Source organism: Stomoxys calcitrans, chromosome 4 (assembly GCF_963082655.1).
Source record: "Stomoxys calcitrans chromosome 4, idStoCalc2.1, whole genome shotgun sequence".
Lineage (NCBI taxonomy): Eukaryota > Metazoa > Arthropoda > Insecta > Diptera > Muscidae > Stomoxys > Stomoxys calcitrans.
The window spans coordinates 44,304,769-44,316,557 of NC_081555.1; the positions used below are offsets into that span (position 1 = coordinate 44,304,769).

Genomic DNA, 11,789 nt, shown 5'->3' on the forward strand with positions numbered 1-11,789 from the left:
TGCTACAACAACAACTGGCTTAGGTGTATGTTCATGCCATTGCATGGGGCGGATTAATATCCGCACCCTCTTTTCAACCTAACCTATGCATCCACAGTCATTATTGATATTTGCATATTTTGCCCATGAACATTCCACAAAGGAACAGGGGCAACTTCTCACATATCAATTAGTGCAGTCCGCCTCAGTGTACAACACACTGCTACAACAACAACAACTGTCCGATTCAAGTTTTAAGCTCAATGATAAGGGATATCCTTTTTATAGCCGAGTCCGAATGGGGTGCCGCAGTACGACACCTCTTTGGAAAGAAGTTTTACATGGCATAGAACCTCACAAATGTTGCCAGCAATAGAAGGGGAAAACCACCGCTGAAAATTTTTTTCTGATGGTCTCGCCAGAATTCGAACCCAGGCGTTCAGCGTCATAGGCGGACATGCTAACCTGTGGCCTCCATTATTATTGATATTTAGCATTGTTAAAAAAAATACAAAATAGTTACATAAGGTTAACGATAACGATTTTTTTCTAATAATAATAAATTTTCTATATATCGAAGAGAGACGGAATAAAACAAGGTTTTATTGTAAATAGGGATAATATACATATATTTGATTAGTGGCATATATATAATTAGTATAGAAATATTATTAGCAACGGTAGGTTTTAAATAAATAGACCGGCTTAGTTCTCGTACAGAATACATTTACTTCCATGAAACTTCCATGAATCTCGAAAAATATCACAACACGCAGTCCAACTTATGTGGGACCCAAAAATAAAATACAAAATAAAACATTTTATTGCGAATATGCAATATAATCCTTGTTAAGTATTGAATTAAATGCTTATACATATTTCATAGTTTACTGTGTTCCATTTTTCCTAATAGAATATTTGAAAATTTTTTGCAATTGCTGCTTTTAAAATAAATGTTAATCACAAACCATTTGATTTTCTACCAGACAAAATTTTAGCTGCCATTAAATTATTATCAAACTTTTAAATTGTTACTGATTTTATAACACCATTACCGCTACTGCTATTGAATATTTTTTAAGGGCCAAATCACAAGGACAAAAAAGAAAATTGTATCCACCTAGACAAAATTGTATGCCTTTAACATCTGCATAAAGGATTTTGACGAGTGTGTTTATTTTTCCATGTCAATGGCATCCAATATTTAGGCACCAGATTACAAGCACAAACTTTTCTTTCTCGTAGTTGGTTGTCAAACAGATAGATCTTGTTAAACAGAAATGTGCACCAAATCCACTCTACCATTTCTGTTTAAAAATGCCTCTCATTTCCATTTCATATCAATCATAAAACAATTTCTCAACCAAACTCTTTACTCTCGCATTTATCGGGATCGTTCAAAAGTAGTAACATAAAGTTTGAACTCTACTTTTGCCTTTGTCTGCTTCATTTGATTCGGTTTTAACAAACCCTAAATGACTACTAACTAGCTTAGGAATTCACTGTTGTGAAGGTGTAGATTGATCTTCTGAAGGGGCACTGGGTTTGCTGGCACTTTCATCGTTAGCTTCTGTTGGGCGTTGTGAGAGAATTTGTAGAAAATATTCACCAAACACAGAGTGATTATATCCTATAACTCGTTTCAAGGCAGTGGTATAAGACTCCAGTTCATCTTTGAAATCAACGTAACCAGGCGGTGGCGGGGGTAAACCGGCCTTCGAACGTAATGACAGGCGAAAGAAGGCTTGGAAACGTTTCCCTGCAAAAAAAAAAAAACAAGGAATTAAGTTGATTATGAATAATACTGAAAGATTTAAGGCATCACTTGATCACTTCAATCCCACGGCAGCCGGTTGTACGTACCGGATTGACCCGATGAATTCCTTCATCGGCAAGGGCTGCCGCCTCAGTGTACCACACACTGCTACTACTAATACTACTACTTGATCACTTGATTGTACAATTCGAACTGCTGTTTTCCTACTATAAAAAATGTGTTCGTGTACTAAAAATTTTGTGCAAATCTTCACTGGAAGTTCCAATGCGTGAATGGGAGCAAAATTTTGAGAATTTGGGGCTCGAACTCGAAATAAAAATGAAAAAATTGTCAGTTTCATTTAATATCGTTGTTTTGAACGTTCAGGTATTAAGACCCCTGGCACCCCGAGGGCCAAACACCCACAAAATTCTGAATGTCTATGATGCTCAATATGACAAGGCGAGTTATTGGCGCCTTTGAATAACCAATGGCCACCTTGTTCCCACGGCGATCGGTCCTTTGGACCGGAACGAGCTTGCTCTCCTACAGGAGCTTGACGAGGATCGCCATCTCTGCATGAAACTGTGGCTACTACAACTATAACAACAACAACAACAACACGTTTCTTTCTTACTCTCCTAGTTTTTAGAGTGCATAACAAGCCGATTACTGGCTTGGGTGTATTATGTCCTTAGTGGCACCCTCTTTTCGACCTAACCTACTCTCCTCAAAAAAAAATTTTAACGGAGCAGTACACGAACACATCTAATGCGAGGCTGGCTGTTAATCTATATGTACTTACACATTAATTGCCTAACTGGAGATTCTCTATTGGCAATTTGCATTATTTGAGAACGTAGCATCGATTCGGCTTCTGTGTCCATAGTAGACTGATTCTCCTTTTGTAAATACTGATTGATAACTGATTTAATCTGCTCCCAAACATTCTCTATAGCTTCAGCTATATCCCTAAAAAAAAAAACAATGATAATCAAAAATAAATCCTTAAAAGAAGTGTTAAAATTCTCATACTTTTCGTCTGTAACACTTTGCAACAAAATTTCTATTTGTTTTGCCAAAGCAATGCGATTTTCGGAACGCTGCGATATAATGGGCACAGCAGAACAGATGGCAATCAAAGACGCCCCTACGCATAAACGCTTAGCCCGTTGTCCCAATTTGAGTATGCGTTCTTTGTCAGTTGATAGAATTTCGGGGAAATCGAAGTTGCCCGGCCAATCCATAAGTTCCATGTAAGCATTTGAAATTGTTTGTTCTGCTGTTGCCGCACTGTTGCCAGCATCTGCTGAACGATTGCGTCTAAGCCAATTTTCAGTAGCAGGGAAACCAACTGCAAAAGGTGGAAAAGAAATAAGGCTGATAATGTCCATTCACGTCCATTTGCTTAGAAGAAATTTACTTACATTTATAATACTCCAAATATTCATTGAATTTCTGTTTTTCATATTCTACGGAGTTTGCCAAAATTTCATTTCGAGAAAAGTCTAAAAGGAAATTAGCCATATCCAGTTTCATTAGCTTCATCATCTCTAAAATGCCTTTGAAAGTATCTACAACATCCTCGGTTTGGGCTAGTTTTTGCATTTCTTCGTCTCTGGCAGGAGCGCACGATTTGGACATGATGTGAACAACAAAATCAGCATAGGACCTAAAATCAAGCACTCCCTTTTCGGCTTGTTGACGAATAACTGTTTCGTTCAGAATTTCATTAATATGTTCCAAAGCTCGTTTATTGTTTAAGGATATTATTTGCGGAAAGCATTCTTTAATTTCGGCCAAAAGTTGTATGGCATGTTCGTAGCTAGGTGGATCAGCACTCAATTGTTCACGTAAAATATCCCAAAAAGCTTTGTGCATGCAATCCTTTATGCGCTTTTCAAGGCTAAAGAACGTTGGGGAAGTGAAACAAGTTAGTTAAATTTTAACTAAAACTATTTTGTAAAATGTTTGGCTGCATGCATACATGTATGTATATTGTTTGTACTATACATGGACATGTTGCCTTTATATTACGTTACCTGTTCTCTGGCGGTTCATAAGGCTGTAGCTTAAATTCTGGATTCAAAGCTATTTCATGCACCAATTCCATATTCTGTATATTCTTAAAAACATGGGTGACTTCGTCTAAAGTCATTACTTTGGGAGGACTGCCATCCATACTTGGCAAAACAAAGCGTGCCATCCTACACAAGTACGAGTACACAATCATTAGTTGAATGTAAAACAAAGAAAAGCCAATAACTTACTTATCCGAGCATTCACTATCAGTGCGAGATCTTAAACTGGAGGTTCCTGGAGATGTTCCCAATATATTTTGCGGCACACTCTTGTCATTATCGCCGCCAGAGCCATTAGAATCCATTCTGTATATGACAAATAAAGGAAATTACGCGATTGGAATTATCTATCCCCTTTTTTTTGCAACAAACACAAAGAAAATAATATATGCCAAAGTGTCGAGGAGGAGGTGAAGTTAACAAGTTTTGTGTGAGTTTTTTTTTATTTCCGCTACCCACCATCCCACTTACCTTGAAATTGAATCAGATGGCATTTTGTTGTTTTGCGTCGTTTGTTTTTATTTGCGTTTTCTTTTTCGTTGATAAACTTGACTGCTGTTGGTCTGTCTGTCTTTGGAAAAACTTTATGATTTGTTCAATGCAAGCAGATATCTCTTCCTCAAACAAAGACTTGTTGGAATTGTAGTTATGACCAAAAGGAGCAAACAAAGCTTTTTTGCCTTAAAAAGTGGTTTGCGCTCAAAGTTAATGACTAATGCGAGTGCCAAATAACCGCACCACCAAATAACAAAGAAAATGTCTTTGTCTCAAACAGCTGTAGCCTGCCTCACTCTTTAACAATGAGTTAGTGAAGAAAGGTCTGTAATGAAAAAAAAAAAAAAAACACAAATAAAAACTGCATCACATCTAAGTGACGTACCTACCATCATTATCGCATATATGAAATCACACATAAGCCAAACACATTTTAAAACAATATTTGCATGAAAGATACCCTCAAATAAAATTGCGCAGCTACAATTTGCAATAGATTGAAAATTGCGTATGATTGTTATGTATCGAATTTCACAAAATATTTAGTTTATTTATAGTTCTCTACCAAAATTGACATTTAAAATGAGTTTTAGTACGTAAAGTTCCACCTCAAGGCCAGTTGGCAATCTGGAGAAATATCAGCTAGTTATTGACCAAAGGGCCCCGACCTCATTGAAGTTGAAGAAGTTGCTTTTCTTAAGATCCGGTGATGTAGTCGTTTCACTACCATCGCAGTACTAATCCATTGACGTTACTTGGCATAGAGTTCAGGATAGGTGGTCAATGTTTCATAAAGCCCAAGCACTAGTTGATGGCAGGTATGGTTGTGAGTTGGTAGCCAACTATACTGTCAGAAGCACGTTATGTTGTCTGACAGACAGTAAATTGCTCTACTTGTGCAGTGATCCTGATTGCGCTACTTTGGTTCCGCTGCAGTCTATGCCATTCGATGTCACTAAAAAAACTACTCCGGCACGGGATGATTATGGGTACCACTCAGTTTGGAACTCTGAGCCCCGATTTGTGTGGTTTTCAACGTTGTTGTTGTTGTAGCCACATGTCTATATGTGGAGTTGGCGATCCTCATCTAGCTCCTACAGGTGAGCAATCTCGTTCCGGTCTAAAGGACCGATCGCCGCGGGAACATCATGGCCATTGGTTATTTAAAGGCGCCAACAACCAACAACAGCCGTTGCCACCCGACCTCTCACTTAGATTCACCGCTCCATACCGCTGATTGTCCGCGACTGCAATTGCAGCTAATCCGTATGGAGCATTCCACTATCCACAATTCGGAAGCTCACAGCTAAGCTTCTCGCGATAACAATGAACACCACACCGATCGGAGCTCAAAGTTCCAGCCTGCGTGGTGCTCATAGTTATCCCGTGCCGAGGGTTTTTAATGTCATCATGAGATGCTCAGCTGGGAGCTAATGGGCGCGTCCACAGATTGTGGATTGTGTGTGACTTTTGATAAGCCAACGATTTAACCTTTGGGTACTTTAGATATGCTTTGAAACCAAATGTGTAAGGGTGATAGTAAGATTGGTAGTAGGCCGAGAGAAAAATAAACAAAAAAAAAATTAGTTACGTAGGTATAGAGAAGAAAAAAAAATTTTGGGAGATGGATTGAAAAAAGAAACTTGAAGAGAAAAGACATTAATTTTTTTGGTTACGGAAGAAAAATTTAGAAAAATTGTTTAAATGTCAGAAAGAAAAGAAAAATAAAAGATTGTGCCAGAAAAATAACAAAAAGCCATAACCGGATTTTCCAATAAGGATCTAAGGAAAGTAAAACAACATTGCATCAATTTTGCAGTCCATAAACTTGGGGTCATTTGCAATACCAGCGACCAAAGACACGTTATGGACCTACAATTCTACAGAAAGAAATTCTCTAGAGATTGGATGCAGTAAACCTTGAACTTTGAAACTCTCCTTACCAACATTTTGCTGGAGCAGCAATTCTCAATTATATTAAAGTTTTACCCGAATATACCAGTTTTTCAAACCGGATGCGTCAATTTTTTTTAATATATCCGGATATGCCAAATAATTAAAAATATACGGATTTCAAAATCCTTATTGGCTGTTTAATAATTTTAAGCTGGAACTAACAAAGTGCCAAGAATCCAAACACTTTCCTTGCAAAAATATATTAAATTCATTTCAATTATTATCACAGTTAGATTAAGTATTTCACGTTAAATTCAACATCTTATACCAATTTAATATGAAAATAAGAAGACCACCGTCAACAGGCCTGATGACATCGTGGGAATTAATTTGGTAAGTCCAAAACACACTTACACATATTTCTTATTATTGTTTCTTATTTATTTGTTTTTAAATTATTCCCTATAAAATTAATAATCCATGATTTTAGTTTAATTTGCCATATCTTTACCAAACTTACCTATAAAATCAAATTTCATATATAATTACGAATTTTCATTTTACACTCAAAACTATTATATTACGCCAAACAAATATTCATGATTTGTACTTTTATTTTAATTATCATTCACTTTTAAATATAAACGTTTGTTGTTGATTATGAAATCTTAAGGGGTTTCATTACGTCACGAAAGGTGAAGGCAGTCTATTAGGAGGTGCATTTAGGGCTGACGAGAATTGGTAAGTCAGCAGGAGGGTCGGGTAAAGAGTCCAGAGCAACAACCTCACATCTAATGTTGCTCACTAACTATTAATACCATCCGGATTCTTAAGCTCACTAGCACAAACACACACATCACACATGACACAATAGCTACCTTACACTTTACTTTTATGTAGACGCATCCGAATTAGTCTCCAAAGGAAAAGAACTGCCCCAAGACTGAGCACGGCCGGGGCCAGAAGGTAGCGTCTCCGGAGGGGATTGAGCCAGAAGGGTGGATCGTCACATGTGGGATGCTCCATAAGCGAAGACGCTGCAACTGCAATCGTGGACAATCAGCGGTATCGAGTGGAAAACCTCAGTGAGAGGCCAGGCGGTATCGACTCTTGCTTAAATACCTATGACGCTCGATATGACACGTCGAGTTCTTGCCGCCTTAAACAACCAATGATCATAACGTTCCCAAGGCGATCGGTCTCACCTATGAAGCTTGACAAGGATCGCTACTTCCACAAAAAAATGTGGTTACAACTACAACAAAATGTCCGCGTTTTTAAAAAGTAAGCGCCTTATCATTGCCCCAAGAAAAGAATGCAAGTCCTTTAAGGATCTTATTCCTATGTTGGACTCTTTCTTTGATGTACTGGCCATGTTTGGAGATAGCAAAAGGATTATCAAAGTATATTCCCCAAGCAGTCCCATGGTAACCGCCTTAAACTACCAATGATCATAACGTTCCCAAGGCGATCGGTCTCACCTATGAAGCTAGACAACAACAAAATGTCCGCGTTTTTAAAAAGTAAGGGCCCAATTGCCTTATAATTGAGCAGCAGGGTATCCTTATCATTGCCCCAAGAAAAGAATGCAAGTCCTTTAAGGGTCTTATTCCTATGTTGGACTCTGGCCATGTTTGGAGATAGCAAACAGGTTATCAAAGTACATGTTCACCAAGCAATCCCATGGCAACCGCTGGTACGTACCGGATTGACCCGGTGAAGTCCTTCATAGGCAAGGTCTGCCGCATCAGTGTACAACATACTGATGCAACAACAACAACAATATGTTCCCCAAAAGTTTTGTGTTGTGCGTGATAGAAGTTTGTTTCATCTGCTCATATCAAATTTTTGTTGCATCAAATGGATGTTTTCCTCACAATCTCTTAACATAGTAGCTGTTGTTTTGGCAACAGCAAATTTAAGGAGAGGAAGTAGAAAGATCCTGGGTCTATCCTGACAAGTTAGCTAGACTGCAATGGGGATTGTGCGTTCATGGTATCAAGACCCCACATAGATGAAAACTGCGCACATGCAAAGTGTATTTATGTCAAAGTCTAGAGTAGGATCAGTTGATTGCTAATGTCTATTGGAGTACAGGCAAAGATACTTTTTTGTTAAAAAGTATTAAATTATAAAGACCTGTCGAAATACTTCCCTTTGAACTATTGCCGAATGACTCCTTAATCATCGTGCCTTTCATTGTATTCAGCAGCGTTCATTTTTATAAAGAAGTCTGCCGACAATTTTATAATGGAATAATTTTAGGGACATTGCGATATCACAGTAAGCGACAGACGAAATACTCTAGTGGGAATTGAACCCTCGTTCCCCACATAGGTATTCAAACTCGCTACCAACTACGCTACTGGGGCACTTTCCCTAATCGGATATTCTTTGAATATTTGCATAGTTCTATTTTAATGCGACATCATTTATCTCTATATAACATTTGAGAGCATGTAATAGCACAAAAGTGTTCCTGCTGTCAAGCAAGTTGTCATTGGCTTCAGAAGCATACATACGTTTCGTAAGCCATCGAATACAAAAAGGGCCAAACTTGATTTTTTGTTTCTTTACAGGAAAAGGAAACAAACTTAACAAAATCAGTACCACTATAGAATCAACAATTCAATAACAACTCAATAAAAATACAAACCATTTGAACCCCGGTAAACCAGAGTGGTTCTGGCTCGATTACGTTCCGGCAGATGCAGCCGCCTCAATTCCCACAGAGCTAGGATTGATGCCGACGTGCAAAATGTATGTCCCGATTGTAACCAGGGACCGCACGATACACGTCACCTGTTTAACTGCCCGGCCAGACCCACTCGACTCAGACCCAGATCCCTGTGAACGCACCCCATCTTAGTCGCGGAGTTCCTGGGTCTCGACACTCAACAGAATCAAGCAGACGAAAGATAGAATACAATAAACTGCTACAACAACAACAACAACAACAACAACAACAAACCATTTTATTTCTGGTTTGAACAATTTTTTGTTTTATACAAAGTTTTACTGTTTTTGTAAAGTTTTTCCATTCTCCTCCAATGAAAGAAAAAATCGAATTAGATCCCTTTTATATTGAGCCATCGATATATATGTATGTATGAGAGTAGTTTCGTTTCCTACTGTTAAATTGCACAAGAAAGCAATACAAAGTACATATGAATGTGTATTTATGTACTCACTAACCAACCCCCCCCCCCCCCCCCTTCCTACCATCCTCGACCCACAATCCGATGAATATGTGTTGTGTGTGTGTGGTTCTTTGTAATACATGTGCGCAATCAACCATTCGGACCGCGGGTACGCAACAAACACATATACAAAGCTTTATACCAATTTGTGTAACGTGAAAACAAAAATATTAGGAAATTGGTACAAGGACGAACATACAAAAACATAAAACGAAATTAGCTACATAAAAGTATGTACCATACTTTAATCATTAATACCAAAAGAATTGCCAAAGAGAAAATATCCATAGTGGAAAAAATATATGTTTTTCGGCGAAGGACAATTAGGTCCCACTATGGATATAAATTTATTATACATTTACCTCTCAAAATTCCTTCCTTCAAACGAGGTGCCACTTTAATTTGTAGGTATGTTTATAATAATATTTATGAATTTCAACTTCCGAAAAATGATTAATAATATTGCTCACGATTATGATGAAACTTGCAACTAGCTTCGAGAAAAGGTCCACAAACTTCGAGAAACAAATACGAAATGTCTTTGTTGATGTCCAATTGATGTAAACAAATAAAAAGTGGTCGAAAAGTCGATTTCCAAGTTATCGATTTTCCATATGAAAAGGTCGAAGTCGATTTTTAGTGAATAAGAAAATCAAACAATCGATTATAAAATCGAGGCATAGAGATGTAATTTGCTAAAGTATGTTTAAACCACGTTTACAATATAAAGGGTGATTTTTTTGAGGTTAGGATTTTCATGCATTAGTATTTGACAGATCACGTGGGATTTCAGACATGGTGTCAAAGAGAAAGATGCTCAGTATGCTTTGACATTTCATCATGAATAGACTTACTAACGAGCAACGCTTGCAAATCATTGAATTTTATTACCAAAATCAGTGTTCGGTTCGAAATGTGTTCATTCACCGTAACGTTGCGTCCAACAGCATCTTTGAAAAAATACGGTCCAATGATTCCACCAGCGTACAAACCACACCAAACAGTGCATTTTTCGGGATGCATGGGCAGTTCTTGAACGGCTTCTGGTTGCTCTTCACTCCAAATGCGGCAATTTTGCTTATTTACGTAGCCATTCAACCAGAAATGAGCCTCATCGCTGAACAAAATTTGTCGATAAAAAAGCGGATTTTCTGCCAACTTTTCTAGGGCCCATTCACTGAAAATGATTTGCAAGCGTTGCTCGTTAGTAAGTCTATTCATGATGAAATGTCAAAGCATACTGAGCATCTTTCTCTTTGACACCATGTCTGAAATCCCACGTGATCTGTCAAATACTAATGCATGAAAATCCTAACCTCAAAAAAATCACTCTTTACTTGATTTGAGCAAATCTCCCAAACCTACGTTTGAAGTGATTTATATTTCGGACTAAAATTGGTAGCAGCAATGTTTTTTACAGCATATTTATTGTGTTCAGAATTTTATTATCGTCGGCATTTTTATTAGTTTAACTACAATACCTTACTAAATTCAACTACAAGAACTTTTTGTATGAATTAGAAAATGTCAAATGTTTCGTAAAAATGTCCAAAAATGCCGATAATAATTTGATAATACTGATAATGCATTTGAGATTTCGTATTACAAAACCACTTTAGAAGAAGTGTTGCGGCACTTCTTTAAAATTTTTGCCAACATACATAAAGAAATTTGTGTGCGTGTGTGCATATGTGTGCGTACATGAGCAGGGAATATGCGAGAAAGAAGATGACAACAAAGAGAATGCAAACAAAAATCTGACATCTTAATACCGTCAAACCTGGTTGGCTGTTAACAGCTGTTCGCCTGAGACCACCTTGTTAAATTCGCCTTGGGCTGTACTTGGCATTGAGAATGTCAACATTTTACATTCACTCTTTGTTTACATTTTCTCCTATATGATGATATTTTCAATCAGCAGATTTGACATCCTATTGATGTTGATGGGGCCTATCCACTTTATGTTTTCGAATGTGACCGAAAACCCCGTTTACACTGCTCTTTAAATTCAGATAGAAGCGGCGTGTCGCCGAATGAATGGGCCGAATCAACTTGGCTTCCATACTGTTGCCGTCGTTGTTGTTGGAGTACATACGGTATATACAACCGGCTGCCATGGGATTTGTTGTCTTCGATGTGTGTTGTTGTTTGTGTTCTGACAAAAAAAGAGTCCATCGGATTTCGCAATTATTTAATAGACATTTTCGCTGTGAATGAAGCCAGTATTAGGCTTAATTGCGAAATATACCGCATTCTATTGGACGACATAACTTAAACAATCGTACAACAACACACAACAATACCGAATCAGAGATGTTTGTGACCTATGTAGTGAGTATTTAATTATATTTGCAATTAATTAAGCTTACTAGTAGCGACATG

General features: G+C 37.7%; 1 protein-coding gene across 1 annotated transcript; it reads right to left on the reverse strand.

The window, feature by feature from the left end:
- Nucleotides 1-579: 579 nt before the first annotated feature.
- Nucleotides 580-9,953, reverse strand: LOC106080768 (T-complex protein 11-like protein 1). The gene is made up of 8 exons (XM_013242298.2): nt 9,770-9,953; nt 4,288-4,636; nt 4,006-4,122; nt 3,778-3,942; nt 3,163-3,641; nt 2,771-3,089; nt 2,541-2,707; nt 580-1,738 (listed from the first exon to the last, which is right to left on the reverse strand). Exons 2-8 carry the CDS (start codon nt 4,308-4,310, stop codon nt 1,479-1,481), a joined length of 1,530 nt encoding a protein of 509 aa, XP_013097752.2. The 5' UTR covers nt 4,311-4,636; nt 9,770-9,953; the 3' UTR covers nt 580-1,478.
- Nucleotides 9,954-11,789: the final 1,836 nt, after the last annotated feature.

What these genes read in the sequence shown, in the direction of transcription:
- LOC106080768 (XM_013242298.2), bottom strand. Translation starts at nt 4,310, where the DNA reads ATGCCATCTGATTCAATTTCAAG. An exon ending in CCATCTGATTCAATTTCAAG is followed by an intron (nt 4,123 to 4,287) that starts GTAAGTGGGATG and finishes TGTCATATACAG; the next exon opens with AATGGATTCTAATGGCTCTG. An exon ending in TCCAGTTAGGCAATTAATGT is followed by an intron (nt 1,739 to 2,540) that starts GTAAGTACATAT and finishes TTTTTTTTGCAG; the next exon opens with GGAAACGTTTCCAAGCCTTC.